Below are 20,086 nucleotides of genomic sequence, written 5' to 3'. Positions count from 1 at the left end.
TGGGATGAAGTGAGCATGGAGATTCATCAACAAACCTGGTGAAGTCAGGTATGTTAGACCGGTCTAAGTAATAGCAAGCAGTCCTCAGAGGCTGGACCCCATAGGCAGACCTGAACACTGTATGTATTCTCAAGGGAATGAAAGTATTTGTTTGCAGGTATGACAGACAATAGCTAGTGGATATTGGAGGTGGTAGGTCTGAAACAGTAAATGTCTGAGGGTGACACATTCTGTCATCATGATGACTGTGGGAAGGGTAGGAACAGAAGTGTATAATTATTATCATTATTAATCACCATTATCACCATTAAGGCAACAAGCTGGGAGAATCATTAGCATGCCAGGAGAAATTCTTAGCGGCATATCATCCGTCTTAGAGTTCTGACTTCAAATTCCGCTGAGGTAAATTTTGCCTTTCATCTTTTGGGGGTTGATAAGATGAGTACCAATTGAGCACCGGAGTTAATGTAATCGACTTATCCTCCCCATCCCATATTTCAGTAAAAAGGATTATTATTATTATTGTTGTAACATGAGTTTCTTGGATATAAAATACATAAGTTTAAAAAATATTTGAAAAAAAAACCCCCCTAAAAATGACAGATGAAAGGCAAAGTTAATTTCAGTGGGATTTGAACTCCTGCTATTCTAATAATGTTCTAACGTTGGCACTAGGTCACGGATGAGAACAACTCTCGTTAATTATATTTCCCACTATAGTTTTTCAAGCAGCCCAACTAGATTTGAACTAAGGACATACAGGGTCGAAGTAAAGACCGCAAAACATTTTCACTGTCATTATTCACCTTTCTCACACCAGTTTATTGTTCTAACAATAAACAAAGTATTTCGTTTTGGGATTTGGTTCACAAGATTCTTTATGTGAGTTCGTGTGTTGAAGCATATTCTGTTGTGTCTGGGAAGAGTCATTTTCTTTTTGTGCCTTATAATTTAACACACCCACCTGTAAAATTTCCACTTATTCCTTATTTTCCTAAAATTTTCATTGCATCTTGCAACCTTTTCGATAGTCTTGAGTCAAGACTATTGAAAAGGTTGCAAGACGCAACGAAGATTTTAGGAAAATAAAAATAAGAAATAAGTGGAAATTTTACCGGTGAATGTGTTAAATTATAAGGCACAAAAAGAAAATGACTTTCCCCAGACACAACAGAATAAACAAAGTCTTATGAACATTAATCAATTTCTGGATTATATATTTCTAATGGCTGCTAACACAGAAAATTAAATATTATTCCAAAGTCTATCTTTTTTAAATGTTTTATACAATAAAGGATGTTTAACAATATCTCTTTCCCTTATCAAGTCAACAGTTTTTGACTTAATTTGTTTTCTAACGCGATCACAATGAACGACTGACCATTCCGGCTCAATTAAATCTTGCGTTCAAATCTCCCCAAGATCGACTTTGACTTTCATCCTTTTGGAATCAATAAAATAAAGTACCAGTCAAGTTCTGGGATCGATGGTAGTTAACATGCAGTTTAGGGGTTTAAATAAACGAATGTAAATTGATCAGAAATGACAATCACATCCCATACTTTCGTAAAGAGAACTGGTAAAATCCCTTAACTTTATTTGCAAGACTCCTTTATTATGTCACGTCCATATGCATTCACTTGTATAGTATCTTCTAGTGATATCTTAAGTATTTCAGAAATAGTAGTTAACGTACATGCACCACAACTGGTAACGAATGCCCCCAGAAGGAAATTTTGTGGCTTGCGTTTTGATGCATGATAGCTAATGCAGTTACATGTGAGCAATGTAATACTCTTGTACGACTCCTGAGCTATACACAAAAGAACCGACGGGAAGCGGTGGCGCGGTTCCTGCTGATTCACGTTGGTTATGTTATAGAAATTGTTTACCCTTGAGTATAATATGCAGGGGATTTTTTAGGAGGCTGTGCTTCTGAAAAACCTAAACCTTGTGTATAATACGCACCCCTTCTCTAACTTAAGTCGTGCGTAATTAAGCCAGCAGCACCTAGTCGAACAAATACTTCCGCGCATGCGTAATACAATAATTGTGATGTTCTTAACTGTTATATGGGAATGTAAATATGTTTGCAAATTGTTTTTGTTACATGTTATTCTGTGTTCTGAATACTTTTATTTTAATAAATGTTGCTTACTGCAAGTTATGGATGATTCTTTTATGACTTCATTGCTTTCAGGCTTAGCTTAGGGTAATTTCACGCCAGACATCACAAAATGCGTCTGAATAAACATTGCCGGACAGACTAGGACATTGCTTAGAAAATATCTTTCATTTTTAACCTCGTATATGGTACGCACTAGGGATTTTGACCTTTAAATTTTAGAAAAAAGTGCGGATTATACTCGAGGATTTACGGCACTTCACTTTCATATCTTTCTTTAACTGCATGTGAAGCCGTATATCTTCGGTTTTATCTCTTCGTCGATAAAATTAAGTACCTGTCAAGAACTAACACTTCACTCCTATTTCAGACCTTGTGCCTGTAATAGATACAATTATAATTTAAAAGAAAAATAAGCAAATAAAAAGAGTAGATGAAAGAAAAAATCAGAAACACACGTCGTGTGTGACAGAGAAAAGTAAGAAAATTCATGATCAAATTCAACTTGTAAATTTTATGTTAAATTTATATTGTTTATGATATGTTAGTATCGTAACTGAGAAGTTCAATGGGCTTCGCCATACGTATATATGTGTAGATAAATATATTCAAACAACACAAGGTAGACTTCGTAAGCTAGATCTAAAGTTTTTAAAGCTTTAAAATGTGTATGATAAATTGAATTGTGTATAAAAATACTTTATAGATAATCCAGGAAATGAATGTACTTCAGCCAATAATTGCCGTTTTAACGTACCTGTGGGTAGGTATCTCTATTTTATAGATGATGAGAGAGAAACATACATATAACATTTGCTTTAAAATATTTAAAGTATGCATTCTGGTTAGGTTGGATGACGACTAGTTTCACAGAATTGAGTCAAAGAATCCGGGAAAAAAAAAAGGCCAATACATATTTGTTAAAAGTAATGGTGCAAATGAATTCCTTCTTCGGTAAGAGTTATAGGTACGTAGGTAGTCCACAGGAAATTTTCTTACTATTTTTAAAACTTCCATTCCTCGTATTGCTTTTGATATGGTTTAATTATAATGTCAGTTTTAAGCGCGGACCATATCTAGAGAATCATAACCACGAATTTCTTTCGCTTCCTGAATGAGAGCACAGAAAGGACAAAATAATACCAATAAAAGATCTTCGCAAATGGAACCAGCAATGTTGCGTGAACTCCGAATCATTCCACGAACTTGTGTCATAGCAAAATAATTCACTCCAGGCACGAGATACATGCAACCACAGAAACAACAGCCTTCACCAACCGCTTCGGCGTTTTTACCGAACGTATAACAAGGAGCGAAATAAGTAACAATACAGAGACCTAAGTTACTGAAACAGCTAAATATTGAATGATTCCACGAATCCATGTCTGGAGCAAATACTCGCTTAATCCGCCAGAGTACTGAGTTATTCGACTGGTGTCTTTCTGTTTTGGAAGCTCGTTTACGCTATATTATATTAAATATTAAAGCAGACTTTTGGACTTCGACACTGAACAATACTTTTGTTTATAACATCCTGTAATGGAATCTGATTTAATCTAGAAACAGTACTTAGGCGTGCTTATGATAACGAAGATCAGGTTGGGTTGGTGCATGGTTTGTTATTTATAGCGCAAGAGATGTAGTAGGACCACAGGCAGACTGACAGAGAAAGCAAACTATATGTGTGGAAGGAAGATGTACAGGAATTAGTTTAGTTAGCAGTTTAAATATAAGTGAAGTACATGCAATTGCTCAGAAATTGTCTCCCACTGCACCACAAAAAGCTGACAGCTTTTATATTAATTTGAAGACTTAACAACAGAAGAGTGTGGCTTCTTAGAAATAAACGGTATGACGAAACAGAAAATCAAGAAAACAGTTCTGGGAACTATTTATTACCTCTGCCGGCAAGAATTTTTTGTGTCTTCTATGTACAATGTTTGTGTAATAAAGTACGATGTAATGTGATAATAAAACACAGATATTGAATAGAAAAGGATTTCTGAAGGCTGCAAAGAAATAAGGATAGCCTGCACTACAGGATGTGTAACGTTTGTGTGAATGATTGACATAAAAAAACAAACAAACTGAGAGATAAGTTAGATATAAGAGGAACTGCATGTAGTGTTACAACAACGACGACTGCTGATATGAGCAGTCTTCAAAACACATTTGTATATAGCCAGTTGTATAAAGTTGTACAATAGGCCTTCAGCAATTATTTCTACCCTATCAGCAGTATAAAAAAGTACTGATTGCTTCAAATGGATGGAGCCTACAGAAAAGGGAGATCAAAGACCAAGGAAGATATGGGGTCAAAGTGAGAGGCTGAATACAACAAAGGAAATGATAAAAGAACCACAACTTGTGGTGAAATGCTATGATGGAGATCTGTCCATGTCATGCAATCATAGAAAAAGATGTAAAGATAATGATGGTGGTGGCATTGAGGATTAAGTATCAATATACCCACATTTGCATCTTTACTGATGATTGCATTCACAATAAGTGCACAGGTGTGGCTGTGTAGTAAGAATTTTGCTTCCCAGCCACATAGTTCTTGGTCCAGTCCCACTGTGTGACACCTTGGGCAAGTGTCTTCTATAGCCTTGGGTCAACCAAAGCCTTGTGAGTGGATTTGGTAGACAGAAACAGAAAGAAGCCCGTTTGGTATTATATATATATATATATATAAACAAACTGAGGAAAAGAAATCCTTCAATGGGGTGTGTTAAACATCCAATTTCCTGGTACTTCAGTTGGATACCGTATAAATATTGGTATAATTCAATAATAAAGATAAATTAAATATAGAGATATACTATTGACATTCAACGATTTATTTATATTACAATATTACATTAAATACTATGAATATAATATATAACATAACATTTCATATATATATATATATATAAATCAGTGTGTGTGTCTGTGTGTCTGTCCACTAGCACTGCTTGATAACCGGTGTTGGTTTTTGTCACCATAACTTAGTGGTTCAGCAAAGGTGATCAATAGAATACGTACCAGACTTCAAAAAATATATACACAGTGGTTGATTCATTCAACTAAAAGTTTATTCTCTAATCTACCATTCACCACTCTATCAATTAACCTCCTAACTGGATCTGCCATCTCTCTCACATACACTACCTGTGTAATGAGAGTTGGCATCACATTTGATCTGTCAGTTTTTGGTCCCTCTTACCCAACCTGCTAGCCATGACAATCTTTCCCCATGACCTCTCTTTTAATACTTATTCTCCAAGCACATTTGTCTCTCACAAGACTCCTTCTCTATCACATGTTGTTGACATTCATTACTCATCACTCACTCATTCAATTGTAGCACTCCTTCTTCTTGCACCCTATCTCTTCATTAACACTCCTTTTCTATCACTTTCCCTCCTCACTATCACTCCCTCTTCTATCACCCTGTATCTTAATATCACTCAGTCTTGTATCACCCTCTCTCCTCACTATTATTCCCTCTTCTAATCATGTTTTCTACACAATCTCTATGTTATCAAACATCTCTCTCTCTCTCCCCTGCTTCTGTTTTATCCAGCATCTATCACTGATTTACTTCAATTATTCTCTCCTGTTTCCCATTTGTTCTGGTTACACTTTCATCATCACTCCCTCTTCAACCCACCATAAATAAATAATGCTGTGATACTACTAAATGCATGAACAAAACTATGAATAAAAAAAGATAACATATGGTAGAGATGGCATTTTAATCTTTCCAAGGAAAAATGCTTCTCTAGTGCTTATACTGTGATAAAATTCCCCTGATGAACACAGTAACATGGATGGAAAATGAGCAGAAGCAACATAGGGAAGAGAAAACTTCTTAGTCTTGCTGGGACAAGGTAACTACTTGGGTGCTGGTGCCATGATAAAATGCATCTAGTTCATTTGGTGAAATGGTTAGTGATAAAAAGGGCATTCAACCATAAAAAAATATGAAAATTAACATGAGGTGTGGTTTTCAACCCATCTAGAAGGGAGGTTAAGAACTGACTTGGGCCATGATGACTCATTCAATCCACATCAGCAAAGAAAAGCAGACATAAAATGATAGTGGTGATGGTGATGAACTTAAATTCTTTTTAAAATGTATGAAACCAACTAAACATCTATTACCAGCTTTTGTGATAGCTGAACACACACACACACATTATATTAAGATTGTTGATCTTAAAGCTCGCCTGATGTTACTATGTATTATCTTTAGAGGTCACACATGGAACATTGTGGTAATGCATGTGACTTCTGGAGATAATATGATAACACAGAAACAGCTGTAAGGTCAACTTCTTTAATTAAGCTGTAAGGTCAAGTACCTTAAATGGATTTATGTTCCACATTTAAAATTTATTAAGTCTTTCATAGAATTGTAGTCTTTATTTATTGAATGGGAACATATTACATCATTTGACTAAAAATTCTTCAAAGTGGTTCCCCAGCATGGCCACAGTCTAATGACTGAAAGAAGTAAAGGATAATATCATATGACAGATAACTTTGGAAGTATACTTTTGCCACTATGAGTAATTTGATAAAATTTATATTATATCAGGTCATCCCATAAATTCTGTCCAATTTTACCTTTTTTAAAATTGAATGAAATTTAATGCTATTTTAGAATGTCTAATGGAATTAAAAATTATTTTTATGCATTTGTTCACATTTAAACTAATTAAATATCATTTTACAGAATAATAGAATTAAAATTTCTTTGATTAAAACCCTTTCTAACATGGAAGTATCCAAAGAGCATTTGACGCACATTATGCTTTATGAGCACAAAAAAGGAAACTCTGTAGCAATTCAGGCAGCAAACTAGCAGAAACGTTAGCATGCTGGGCAAAATGTGACATTTTCTTTTCTACTCTAGGCACAAGGCCCAAAATTTTTGGGGAGGGGACAGTCGATTGGATCGACCCCAATACGCAACTGGTACTTAATTTATCGACCCCGAAAGGATGAAAGACAAAGTCAACCTTGGTGGAATTTGAACTCAGAACATAAAGACAGATGAAATACTGCTAAACATTTCACCTGGTATGCTAATGATTCTGCCAGCTCACCATCTTAATGTGGCATTTTGTCTCTCTTTATGTTCTGAGTTCAAATTCTGCTGAGGTCAGTTTTGTTTTCATCCTTTTGGGATCAATGAAATAAGTACCAGCTGAGCACTGGGGATTGATCATCATCATGACCATCGTTTAATGTCCGTTTTCCGTGCTAGCATGGGTTGAACGATTTGACTGAGGTCTGGCGAACCAGATGGCTGCACTAGGCTCCAATCTGATCTGGTAGAGTTTCTACAGCTGGATGTTCTTCCTAATGCCAACCACTCCGAGAGTGTAGTGGGTGCTTTTACATGCCACTGGCATGAGGGCCAGTCAGGTGGTACTGGCAATGGCTAGACTCAAATGTTTTTTCAAATGCCTCCAGCACAAATGCCAGTAAGGTGATGCAGATAACGATCATGCTCGAATGGTGCTTTTTACATGCTACCGGCACGGAAGCCAGTTTGTTGCTCTGGCAACGATCACGCTTGGATGGTACTCTTACCGCACCCTCTCCCCTGTCACACCGAAATTGCTAGCCTTGAGCCAAAATCTTGAAACAAATATTACTGTAGCAATTAAGAGGCCGAGCTGGCAGAATCTTTTGCACACCAGGCAAAATGCTTTGTGACATTTCATCTGTCTTTACATTCTGAGTTCAAAGTCTGTCAAGGTTGAATTTTACCTTTCATCCTTTCAGGATTGATAAAATAAATACCATCATCTCCCCCAAAAGTTTTGGCCTAGTGCCAAAATTTGAAACCAATATTACTGCAGCAACTGCGAAAGCTCATTACAGATTAACTTAGAGAATGCATTAATACAAAAAAAAAAAAAAAAAAAAAAATAAATAAATAAATAAATAAAAGAAAGAAATTAAATTTACTCTGTTAACAAACAGCTTACATGAAAAACATCTGAAGAAAATAATCATTATAATAAATATTAATTATTACAATGCCTTCTTCAGCAACATCCAACTATTCTGTCACTTCTGCCTCCACTTCCCCAATCTCTATGATTCTTCTCGCTCACTGTCAGTGTGCATGTAATATTCTTTTACTCATTGCCTGCTACGAAGCCCAGTATGTGCACTCATCTGGCACCCTTTATGTTAAATCCTTCTGCAGGTCTTTTTTCTCCCTCTTCCCTACTTCTGTATGATGTAACGCAACCAACCAATATTCATACAAGGCAGTGAGCTGGCAGAAACGTTAGCACGCCAGGCGAAATGCTTAACGGTAATTTGTGTGTCTTTACGTTCTGAGTTCAAATTCCGCCGAGGTCGACTTTGCCTTTCTTCCTTTTAGGGATTGATAAATTAAGTACCAGTTGCATACTGGGATCGATCTAATCAACTGCCCCCTCCTTCCCCAAAAATTTCGGGCCTTGTGCCTAGAGTAGAAAAGATTACGTTTTGAATTAAAATTCTGCTGAGATTGACATTACCTTTCATCCTTTCGGGTTTGATTAAATAAGTACCAGTTATGCACTGGGGTCGATGTAATCGACTTGATCCCTTTGTCTGTACTTGTTTGTCCCCTCTATGTTTAGCCCCCTGTGGACAATAAAGAAATAAATATTCATATAGGTTAATATACATGTGTGTGTGTGTATGTGTGTATGTGCAGGCATGTGTCTGTTGGGCATTATTATCTTCTTACTGAACACTTATACATCATCTTTGACAGGTGATTCCATCATCATATATATGTATATACTGGTGCAAACACACTATCTTTAAGATAGCATATTTTACATTGATTTGATCTCATTGTATCATATAGTGCATATGCATAAATATACATATGACATACAGGTAAGAAGAGCACTGGTAAAATATGCAACATGAAGAAATATCAAATGTCAGTAGCAGAAAACATAGAATAGAATTATAAGATGAAATGCAGATCAGACTGGAGCCTGGTGCAGCCTCCTGGCATCCCAGAACCCAGTCGAACTGTCCAACCCATGGCAGCATGGAAAATGGATGTTAAACAATGATGATGATGATGAATGTACATTTATAATGCAATGAAAGATTACTTAATACTGCCAATAAATTTTAATACACACACACACAAATGCACGCACATTTTGAAACATTTCGAATACAGTTAGTATTCATTACTGACACAACATCATCATAAATACCATTATCCTCTCTGCGTTTGTGTAGTGAAAATTTGAGCCCATCTCATTCACATTACTGTCACTCTTTTAATGCAAACTGAATAAAAATGTGTATTGTTTGTTTATATATAATATATACCGTAAATCCTCGAGTATAGCTCACCCTTGAGTATAATACGCAGGGGATTTTTAGGGGGCTGTACTTCTGAAAAACCTAAGCCTTGTGTATAATATGCACCCCTTCTCTAACTTGAGTTGTGTGTAATTAAGTCAGCAGCACCTAGTCGAACAAACACTTCCACGCATACGTAATACAGTAATGATGATGTTCTTAACTGTTATATGGGAATGTAGATATGTTTGCAAATTGTTTTTGTTACATGTTATTCTGTGTTCTGAATACTTTTATTTTAATAAATGTTGTTTACTGCCAGTTATGGATGATTCTTTTATGACTTCATTGCTTTCAGGCTTAGCTTAATGTATTTTTGCGCCTGACATCACAAAATGTGTCTGAATAAACATTGCCGGACTGCAAATAGAGACTTGGACATTGCTTAGAAAATATTTTTCATTTTTAACCTCGTATATAGTACACACTAGGGATTTTGACCTTTAAATTTTGGGAAAAAAGTGCAGATTATACTCAAGGATTTACGGTAATAATGTAATCAAATATTTTTGCATACAAAATGAAAGCAAAGGGAAGCAAGCTCTTATGTAGATATTTAATAACAATGTGATCTTAGTATTACTTACGTTGAAAAGAAAAATAGTAAACATATATTTACCATTGCTAAAGCAATATGTATACCTACAAAAGTGTGCCCCCAACCCGACTTTGTTTCTGCATAACTTGCAGAAAATTGGATATCTTTTAATGAAATTTTCTCCGAAAATGTTTCAGATGGTATAGTTTCAATTAAAATTTGCTGTGAAAAAAAAAAATTTTTTTGGAGGGTGTGGGGTGAAAATTTTCAGAAAATTCATGTGAATAGGCTTTGTTTCCTCATAACTTTTAGAAAAATGGGTATTTTTAAATGAAATTATCTATACATACCTTTCAGAGTGTGTAAATTATGATTATATTGGAATTTTATGAGAAGAAAAAAAAATGGTAGGCTCATATACATACATACACACTGACATACATGACAATTTTTTTCAAATTTTCAAGTTCCATTTTGCAACTATATGTGGTATTTGTTAGTATGTATGTGTGCAAGCCCACCAATTTTTTTCTTTGGGCTAAAACATTTTTAAGGATTTAAGGATAGTAGTAATCTACAAACTCTGAAAGGTATTTGTAGAAAATTTCATTAAAGAATACACATTTTTCTGAAAGTTATGAAGAAACAAATTCAACTTAGATGAATTTCCTGAAACTCCTCTCCCCACCCACGGAAACATTTTTTCACACATGCTCATATAATCAGAATCTATACTTTTTGAAGTGTATTTGTAGAAAATTTCATTCCAAAATAACCATTTTTCTGGAGGTTATGAGGAAACAAAATGTGTGTAGGGTTGGGGGAGGGGGGTTGTGAGGCACACATATGTACATATGCCAAGCAACGAAGTATTAATTCTTAGTAGAGTGCTGACAAAGCATGCAACAGTTGAAAATGTAAAATTTAAAGGAGAGAGCTACAAGAGGAAGTCTAGCAAAGCAGTTGTTAATAGAATGTGCATTTAATATTAAAAAAATAAAACATAACAATTTATAAATAAATGAAGAATATTAACTGAAATAATTAAAATGAAACATAAGTTTTAAAAGAAGTTGTGGAGATATTTCAGAATTCAATGTTTGCCAAGTAGAAATTCAAATGACAGATTACTTGTGTTTGTGCATGGCACATAAAATCTAGTCTGGTCATGAATGCTTTGTTCTGGCTAGGGCCAGGTAACTGTATATCATTGCACATGTGTTACCAGAAGTCCATAATGAACATGTATTTTTAAAAATTATATTGAATATATATGTATATACTCATCTAAGGTTCATTTATAAAAATACAAAAACTGTAGACTAAAACTCTACAACAAATTATAAATATAAATTGTACATTTACTTCTATTAAACTTACCAGTTTTTATTCTCTGAAAGACAGAGATCATTTTTGCTCAGATTTGAAGCCATTGTACCTAAAGCTTGTAATAAGTTTTAAAAAATTTTTATGTCTTTTACTAGTGCTACAACATTTGTTTAATATTCTTAATCTAAATTTAGCTGCAAACAATACATTTAACATTTATAGTTCCAGTGTATTTCTTAATTTCAACTTTTTTTTATTACTTAATATCCTTCCAACTTCAGCACTGTTATCCTAATGTTACATAGTCTTTCATAAGATTACTTCATATGGAATGTTATACTATAATGCTTCAACATAGAAACCATCTAAAGAGTCAGTCATTGCCCTCAAAAAAGTATGGCTTGATAACATGTACAATGCTTTAACTAATTGCTTTTATATGCCTCTATAGTCATGAGCAGATATAGTCACCTCTTGACTCTCTCATCCTTTGATCCAATGTTCCATCCAGGATGTAACAGCTGGAGATATATATATATATATATATATATATATGCGCAGAGAGAGAGACAGAGAGAGATGCACCACTATTTGGCTGGTATTTATTTTTCAACTGAGAAGATTGGACTTTCATAAAATGAAGTACCTTGTTCCAGGACACATTGCCCTACTCAATCCTAGAAATGAATCAGTGATTCTATGATCACTAGTTGAACACCCTAATGGCTAGGCCACACTACTTCCCTCAGAAACCATCAATATCAAATTAAATAAAGGCTTCAAAAACTAAATAATCACATCATTGAAATATTGAAGCTACAAGATGACATAAAGGTAATTCAAAATAATATAAATAAATAAGCATCGTATTTGGCAGAGTAATCTGAATGCTAAAGGATTAATTATATATTTGACAAAAAAATGATAATTACTAATATTGTTGTATTTAGGAATGGTCATTTACTAACTTGTAATATAATTTGTAGCAGATTTGATATGTTTTTTTTATTCTTATTTTTGACTGAAAGTTATGAAATCTGCAATGTTTACAATTTATGCCCATCCCATCTGTAAGGAGGGGCTTACCTAAACTATAAGTGTTTTCCAATGGTTTTGATGGTTAGGTTCGTTCAAAACAGCATAAAAAAAAATACATATGAAAACATACATTTCACCTTCAAATCGAGGCAGGTGTAATGGTAAAAGTTTACTGCACATCTTTTTTGCTTCTTGTAATTTCAAAATGAAACCTAATTCTACAAACTCCCGATGTGAAGAGATTGAAATTTGCTTTGAGAGATGCTTTTATATGATCAGGAGTGGACACCCAACTCAAGGGCTATCACTATTCTACCAGTTGCAGGGTCAATAAATCTAATGATCTAGTTTTAGAATTACTAGGGATTTTTAAGAGCCTTCATTATTCATAGATTAATATTAATTAGTCTAAGTTCAGTGATGTGATGCAGTAAAAGAGAACTGTTTAACCCTTTTGATACCAAGTTTAGTAAGATCACCCCTGGTTCTATGATACAAACTTCGTGTTTAAAAGAGATTTGAATCAAAGTCTTTTGTCAAAATTTAATGTTACTCTTTTACTCTTTTATTTGTTTCAGTCATTTGACTGTGGCCATGCTGGAGCATCGCCTTTGGTCGAGGAAATTGACCCCAGGACTTATTCTTTGTAAGCCTAGTACTTATTCTATCGGTCTCTTTTGCTGAACCGCTAAGTTACGGGGACTTAAACACACCAGCATCGGTTGCCAAGCGATGTTGGGGGGACAAACACAGACACACAAACATACACACACACACACACACACACACACACATACATATAAATATATATATATATATTATATATATATATATATATATATATATATATATACACATATATATACATATACACACATATATACGAAGGGCTTCTTTTTCAGTTTCCATCTACCAAATCGACTCAGGGCTTTGGTCGGCCCAAGGCTATAGTAGAAGACACTTGCCCAAGGTGCCATGCAGTGTAACTGAACCTGGAACGATGTGGTTGGTAAGTAAGCTACTTACCACACAGCCACTTCTACATCTACATTAATTCATGTTTTAAACACCAGCTTGATAATAGTTTCAAATTTTGGCACAAGGTCAGCAAGTTTGGAGGGGGTAAGTCAATTACATCAATCCCAGTACGCAACTAGTACTTATTTTATCAACTCTGAAAGGATAGCAAGCAAAGTCAGCCCTCGGCAGAATTTGAACTTAGAACATAAAGGTAGATGAAAGGCTGCTAAGCAATTTGCTTGGTATACTCATGATTCTGCTAGCTCACTGTCTAACACCAGTTTAATAATGACAGTTATTTTACTAAATTCTACAATATTTAAAAAATTAATTGAAACAAAAGCTGTGTACCATAACAGAAAAAAAAGTAACAAATGAATTAACCCTTTTAAATCTAACTCATCTGAGACTACCTCTGGTTCTATGACAAACTTCCCTCTTTTGGAGTGATCTAAATTTACACCTTTCACCAAAATTTCATGTTAATGTATGGTCCTAAAACCAGCTTAATAACAATAAAGTTTTAATAAATTCTTTGTGATTTTAAAAGCAGTGGATTTCAATAGAAATAAGGAAACGAAAGCATTAACCTTGTTGACACCAGACTCAATGAGACCACCCTCGGTTCAATAATACAAACTCCCTTTTTCAAAGTGATCTACATTAAAATATTTCGTATTAATTTGTTTTAAACACTAGCTTAATGAGGACAATGTTATTTTGCTAAACTCTCCATTATTTAAAAAAATGGATTGAGGTAAAGTTTTATCATCATACCATTTCACTTTGAAGGTGAAATATATATTTTTCCCATCATCATAGTCATCATCATCACCATCACCATCACCACCATCACCATCATTTAATGTCCGTTTTCCATGCTGGCATGGGTTGGACAGTTTGACAGGAGGTGGCAAGCTGGAGAGCCTCCAAATGTCTGTTCAGGCATGGTTCCTATGGCTAAATGCCCAGCTACTTTACAGAGTGGACTGGGTGCTTTTCACATGGCTCCAGCACCAGTGCTTTTTACATGGCACCAACATGGGTGCTTTTTACTTCTCCCTGACTTGTTTTTGTTGGACACATGAATTTTTATATGTTCTTATGAGTTGTGAACATGAAAACCGTTGGAAAACACTTGTTCTTTAGGTAACATTTTATCTTCAAGGTGAGACAGTTGTAATAGTAAATTTTTACCTGAACTGAAACAAAGGCAGCATATTTGAGGAGAAATATGTTTGTATTTCAGATTAATAATCAAACCAGGTATCAAGAATACGCTGTATGCAAATTCTTCTAATCAAATCTTTTTAATTAGTATTGCGAACTCAGTAGAGCAGTGTGAAAGCCAAGTACCTTGTTCTACATACCTTCTTCCCAGACTGGGAATCGAATCCATGATTTTGTGATCAAGAGCCCAGTTGTCTAACTATTAGGCCACATACTTCTTTTGATCCTAAATATACTAAATCTATGAAATGAAATGACTTGATCATGGGTGGATTGCTCTTCTGCTACATCATGGCTGACTTGAAGCTAAATAAACAATAACAACTACACCAACACCACCATCCCTACTACTACTACTACTACTACTATGCTGCTGGTAGTGGTGTTGGTGCTTCTGTTACCACCACCTCTACTACTACTACTACTACTACTGCTTGTAGTGGTGTTGGTGCTGTTAGTGCTTCTGTTACCACCACCTCTACTACTACTACTACTACTACTGCTAGTGCTGCTGCTGGTAGTGGTGTTGGTGCTTCTGTTACCCCTACCTCTACTACTACTACTACTACTACTACTACTACTACTGCTGCTGGTAGTGGTGTTGGCACTTCTGTTACCACCACCTCTACTACTACTACTACTACTACTACTTTTTTAGTCTGAGCTAAGACTTAAGTTGTGGCAACAAATCAACGATAGAACATATCAATTGTGGTGCTCCAGCATTACCACTGCCTATAGGCTTGAAACTAGAAAAAGATAAAGAATGGTTGCCAGACACCCAAAATAGAAAAATAAAAATTAAAAAAATGAAAATAAAAATAACAAAGAAGCAAGCGAATAAGGAGAGATCAAATTAAACTTACGTATGAATCATTATGTAAATTCTGGGTTCTGCCCCTCAGTAGGAGTGACTCAGTTTGAGATTTAGTGTCAGACACAAGATCTGGATGGCTTGCAACGCTTTGGGGTTCATTTATCAGGCTCTCAGATTTTTTTATGCGGGCTCTCATTTAAAAATTTTGATGTTAAATATGGCAGCCTTTATATCAAAGAAAATATAAATCACTTAAATAAGAGAAATGTATGCATGAATATAAGTATGTGTGTGTGTGTGTGTTTTGGAGTGTATTTGGAAAATGTGATTAAAATTTAAAGGATCATATGCTTCTATGTAAGGGTTTTCACCTTTTAACTCTGCTTGAAGGATACTGTTGTTTAATATTATTTCTTGGGGTAATCTTATATTTCCATCTGTCTGTCCTCCATATGTCTTTTTATATATATTTTCATACACTTTTTAAGCTTCTTATTTTTATACTTACTTTAATTACTTTTTACTTCCCCTTTTTATCTCTTCCTGTTTTTTGTTAACATTAAGGATAGTCATTTCCTTGAACTTCTATCTAGGACCTTCACTGATATTAAACACTCTTTACTCTTTTACTTGTTTCAGTCATTTGACTGTGGTCATGCTGGAGCACCGCCTTTAGTCAAGCAAATCGACCCCGGGACTTATTCTTTGTAAGCCCAGTACTTATTCTATCGGTCTCTTTTGCTGAACCGCTAGATGACGAGGACATAAACACACCAGCATCGGTTGTCAAGCAATGCTAGGGGGACAAACACAGACACACAAACATATACACACACACACACATACATATATATATATATATATATATATATATATATACACATATATACGACAGGCTTCTTTCAGTTTCTGTCTACCAAATCCACTCACAAGGCATTGGTCGGCCCGAGGCTATAGCAGAAGACACTTGCCCAAGGTGCCACGCAGTGGGACTGAACCCGGAACCATGTGGTTGGTAAGCAAGCTACACACAGCCACTCCTGCGCCAATATATCTTTATTTTTACTGACCAAACCAAGCCAATATTTATCTAGTTGTGGTCTTCCATATGTAAAGAGAATATGTTGTGTGTACATAGAGAATTGAATCGTTGGTGTAACCATGATGATCTGATGAGTTAGCTTTCTTTATTTGCATTGATTTGTGAATAGACAATTGTATTGTATCATGCTGAACATGCATACCATCATCATCATCATCATCATCATTATCGTTTAACATCCGCTTTCCATGCTAGCATGGGTTGGATGGTTCAACTGGGGTTTGGGAAGCCAGAAGGCTGCACCAGGCCCAGTCTGATCTGGCAGTGTTTCTACAGTTGGATGCCCTTCCTAATGCCAACCACTCCAAGAGTGTAGTGGGTGCTTTTTACGTGCCACCGGCACAGGTGCCAGGCGAGGCTGGCAACAGCCACTATCGGTTGGTGCTTTTTACGTGCCACCGGCATACTATCATTAATTCATCTGTCATTGTTGACAATGACCAAAGACATCACATGGGAGAAAATGGGCTACAGTGTGTTTGGCTGTGGCCAGTCAGTCCAACTGAAGGTGAGGAGTTGGCTCTCGACTTGCACAGTTTGCGTTTTTTTGTGCTCCTGTTATCCTGATCAGTTCATAGAAGGTGGCAACTCTGTTGGTGGAACATCACTAGGCAAGATGGTCTTGTGCTTGCATTTCCCAGGTGTTGGGCTATCTCAAAGCTTTTCAGTGAGGCTTTAAATGTTTCCTTAAAGTACTTTTTCCGTCCACCTCACCTTGTATGCACTTGCTTTCTGCCAGTTTGCTGTAAAACAGTCTATAACTAGTGAAATATTTGATGATCCAGTGTATGACCTCCTAGCTCTCTGTCTACAATTTGTTATAAATATTTCTGTAGAGCTGTGTATATGTGTGCATGTGGTGTGTGTGTGTGTGTGTGTATATATATATATATATATATATATATATATATATATATATATATATATAATAATAATAATATTAGGGAATAAATCCAAACTTACAGGGAAAAATTAGATTTAGGATTAAATCCAATTTTATAGTATAAATATATTATATTATATTAAATTAGAGATAAAATCACTATTAGGCAAATCAAACAGTGAAAAACATAAGCCAATACATAAAATTAACTTAAAAATATAAAAGTTAAAAATTAAAAAATTATTTAAATAATTTAAACTTATAAATTTTAAATATATATATACAAATATATATATATATATATATGTATATTTTTATATTATTTTATTTATTAATTAATTAAGTTATTTATTTTTTTAAATATATATATATATATCTAAATATATATATATGTTGGGTCATCCCATAAATAATGTGGTTTTTTTCAATTGCATGAACTAAAAGTCGGAGGAGAACGGGATAAACTATCTGCATCAACTTGCTATAAAATCAGGTAGTAATTTTACCTTGTCCTTATTCTTAGTGCAAGTTTTGAAGAGTGCAGTTCAATTTTAACAGTTATTTTTTCAAAGCTATAATGGAAGTGACAAAAGAGCATATTTGGTATGTTTTGCTTTATGAGTTCAATAATGGCAACAACGCAATGGAAACTGTGAGGAATATTAATGCAGTAAATGGGGATTGGACTATAAGTGTAAGCCAATGTCAATGGTAGTTTCAGAAATTCTGAGCCAGAAACTATTGCCTAGAAGACGAGCCTGGAAGATCTGTAAGGCTTGACAAAGATGTCCTGCAAACCCTGGTGGAACAAAATCTCATTGTAACTGTTGAGGAACTAGCAGAAAAGCTTGGATTTGGTCATTCAACCATTCATCAATACCTGCGTGCCATTGGAAAAGTCAGCAAATTGGGTCAGTGGGTTCCTCACAAACTTTTCGAGTCTAATCACACACAGAGAGTGAATGTGTGCTCTTCTTTGCTGTCACATTTCTTGAATGAACCTTTTTTAGATCGAATAGTGATGGTGAGAAGAAATGGGTTCTGTATAAAAATATCAAGCACTGAAGACAGTGGGTAGGGAAAAGAGAAACACCAGTACTCAGGCTAAAGAAGGTCTTCACCCATATAAGGTGTTGTTACCTGTTATGTGAGATATGAAAGGTTTAGTCCACTTTGAACTTTTAAACCTAAACCAAACAATAACAAAGGAGATCTACTACAAGCAGCTTGAGTGGCTTAAGTCAGCGCTAGAAGAAAAACGACCATCTTACAGCGAGGGTGATATTCTAAAGGCTGGAGCAGTTGGAATGGGAAACAATGCCCTGTCTGATTATCATTTATTCCACAGTCTTCAAAATCATTTAAATAGAAAAAATATGAATTCTGTAGACAAGGTCAAAACAGTACTAGAGGAGTAGTTTTCATCACAGACAAGTGAATTTTGAAAGAGGGGCCTTGCAAGTCTACCAGAAATGGAAGAGCATTGTAGAAAATGAAGAAGAGTATATTTTAGATTAAAAAAGAACTGTGTTTATCTTAATTTTGAAAAATAAAAGAAGTATAAAAAACCCGCATTATTTATGGGATGACTCACTTATATATGTGTGCATGCACAAGCATGCATATGTATACATGTGTGCGTGTTTGTATATATGTGTGTGTATATATGGTGCAATGCCTTTTCCATTTTGTCTGCTGGAGCCACAAGAAATGTTTCTGTTTTGTGAGAGGCAAGAGTTTTCAAAATTAATTCAGATAAAGGGATTTGATTATGTAGATACAATCGAAGTTTGATGAGAAATTTGCATAGTCCATCAACCAGCTAGAAATAGCTAGCAAATATCCCTACCAGACATACTCTTACTAAGTGAGTGAGTACACTTCCTGGTTTTAATGACCTTAAGGACATATTTTGGCTACAGCTTGTCTATGTTTCTTGCACTTCCTCATAGCAGGTTATAGCTATAAACTAATTAAGGTAACTGTTTATAATAATGGAGTCATTTAATCTCTTTACTTCTCACATGCCCCTATACCTCTAATTTATCTATAAATTTGAATGTTCTTTTTTTAAAATACTAATTATCCAGTATGTTGTTTGCTATGTCATCATCAAGGTTTTACCTCACCTATTTATACCTGTTTAAAATATTGTCTGAAGATTGTGGATTTATGTTATGATGTAATCTATGAATACATAAAATAAAATTCAACCAAAAGAGCTGTAGAAGAATTTAAAATCTCATTTGTGTTCTTTCTTTTATATGTATGTGGATATAGATATTGAGTCTAGTAGTGGTCTGCACTAGGGCAGGTCCTCTGCATGTTATCCTTCTCCAGCACTTCCTAAACAACCTGGAAGGGTACATGCCCTCCCCTGCCATCATTAAGTGGACTATTGGAAACTATGGGAACTAGAGCTATCAGTGTTTAAACTTGGGATGTATACTGGTGTGGTTTTTTGTTGCCTTCTCCAAGCAGGTGGGATTTGAACTCAGAATGTAGAGAGCCAGAAGATATACTGTAAAGCAGCTCTGCTGATGGAGCAACAATTCTGGTATTCTCCCATCCACCAGAGCAACATGAAAGGAAGTGTTTTGCTCAAAGGCACAACACAA

At 35.1% G+C, this 20,086-nt stretch overlaps 1 protein-coding gene across 3 annotated transcripts in view; it reads right to left on the bottom strand.

The window, feature by feature from the left end:
• Positions 1 to 20,086, bottom strand: part of LOC115215700 (acidic mammalian chitinase) — an 86,384-nt gene that overhangs the window by 51,664 nt on the left and 14,634 nt on the right. Inside the window, exon 1 of one of the 3 annotated variants that reach the window (XM_029784982.2) lies at positions 15,533 to 15,700. The exons of 1 other annotated variant lie outside the window; for it this stretch is intronic. In XM_029784982.2, the coding sequence (XP_029640842.1) occupies positions 15,533 to 15,679 (147 nt within the window). In that variant the 5' untranslated portion in view covers positions 15,680 to 15,700. Of the gene's footprint in view, positions 1 to 4,024; positions 4,097 to 15,532; positions 15,701 to 20,086 lie in introns of those variants that run through there. One more of the 3 variants, XM_029784983.2, reaches the window with a different exon arrangement.

The sequence above is a fragment of the Octopus sinensis genome, linkage group LG9 (assembly GCF_006345805.1).
Source record: "Octopus sinensis linkage group LG9, ASM634580v1, whole genome shotgun sequence".
NCBI classification, from domain to species: Eukaryota; Metazoa; Mollusca; class Cephalopoda; order Octopoda; family Octopodidae; genus Octopus; species Octopus sinensis.
This window is presented reverse-complemented; position numbering and strand designations above follow the sequence as displayed.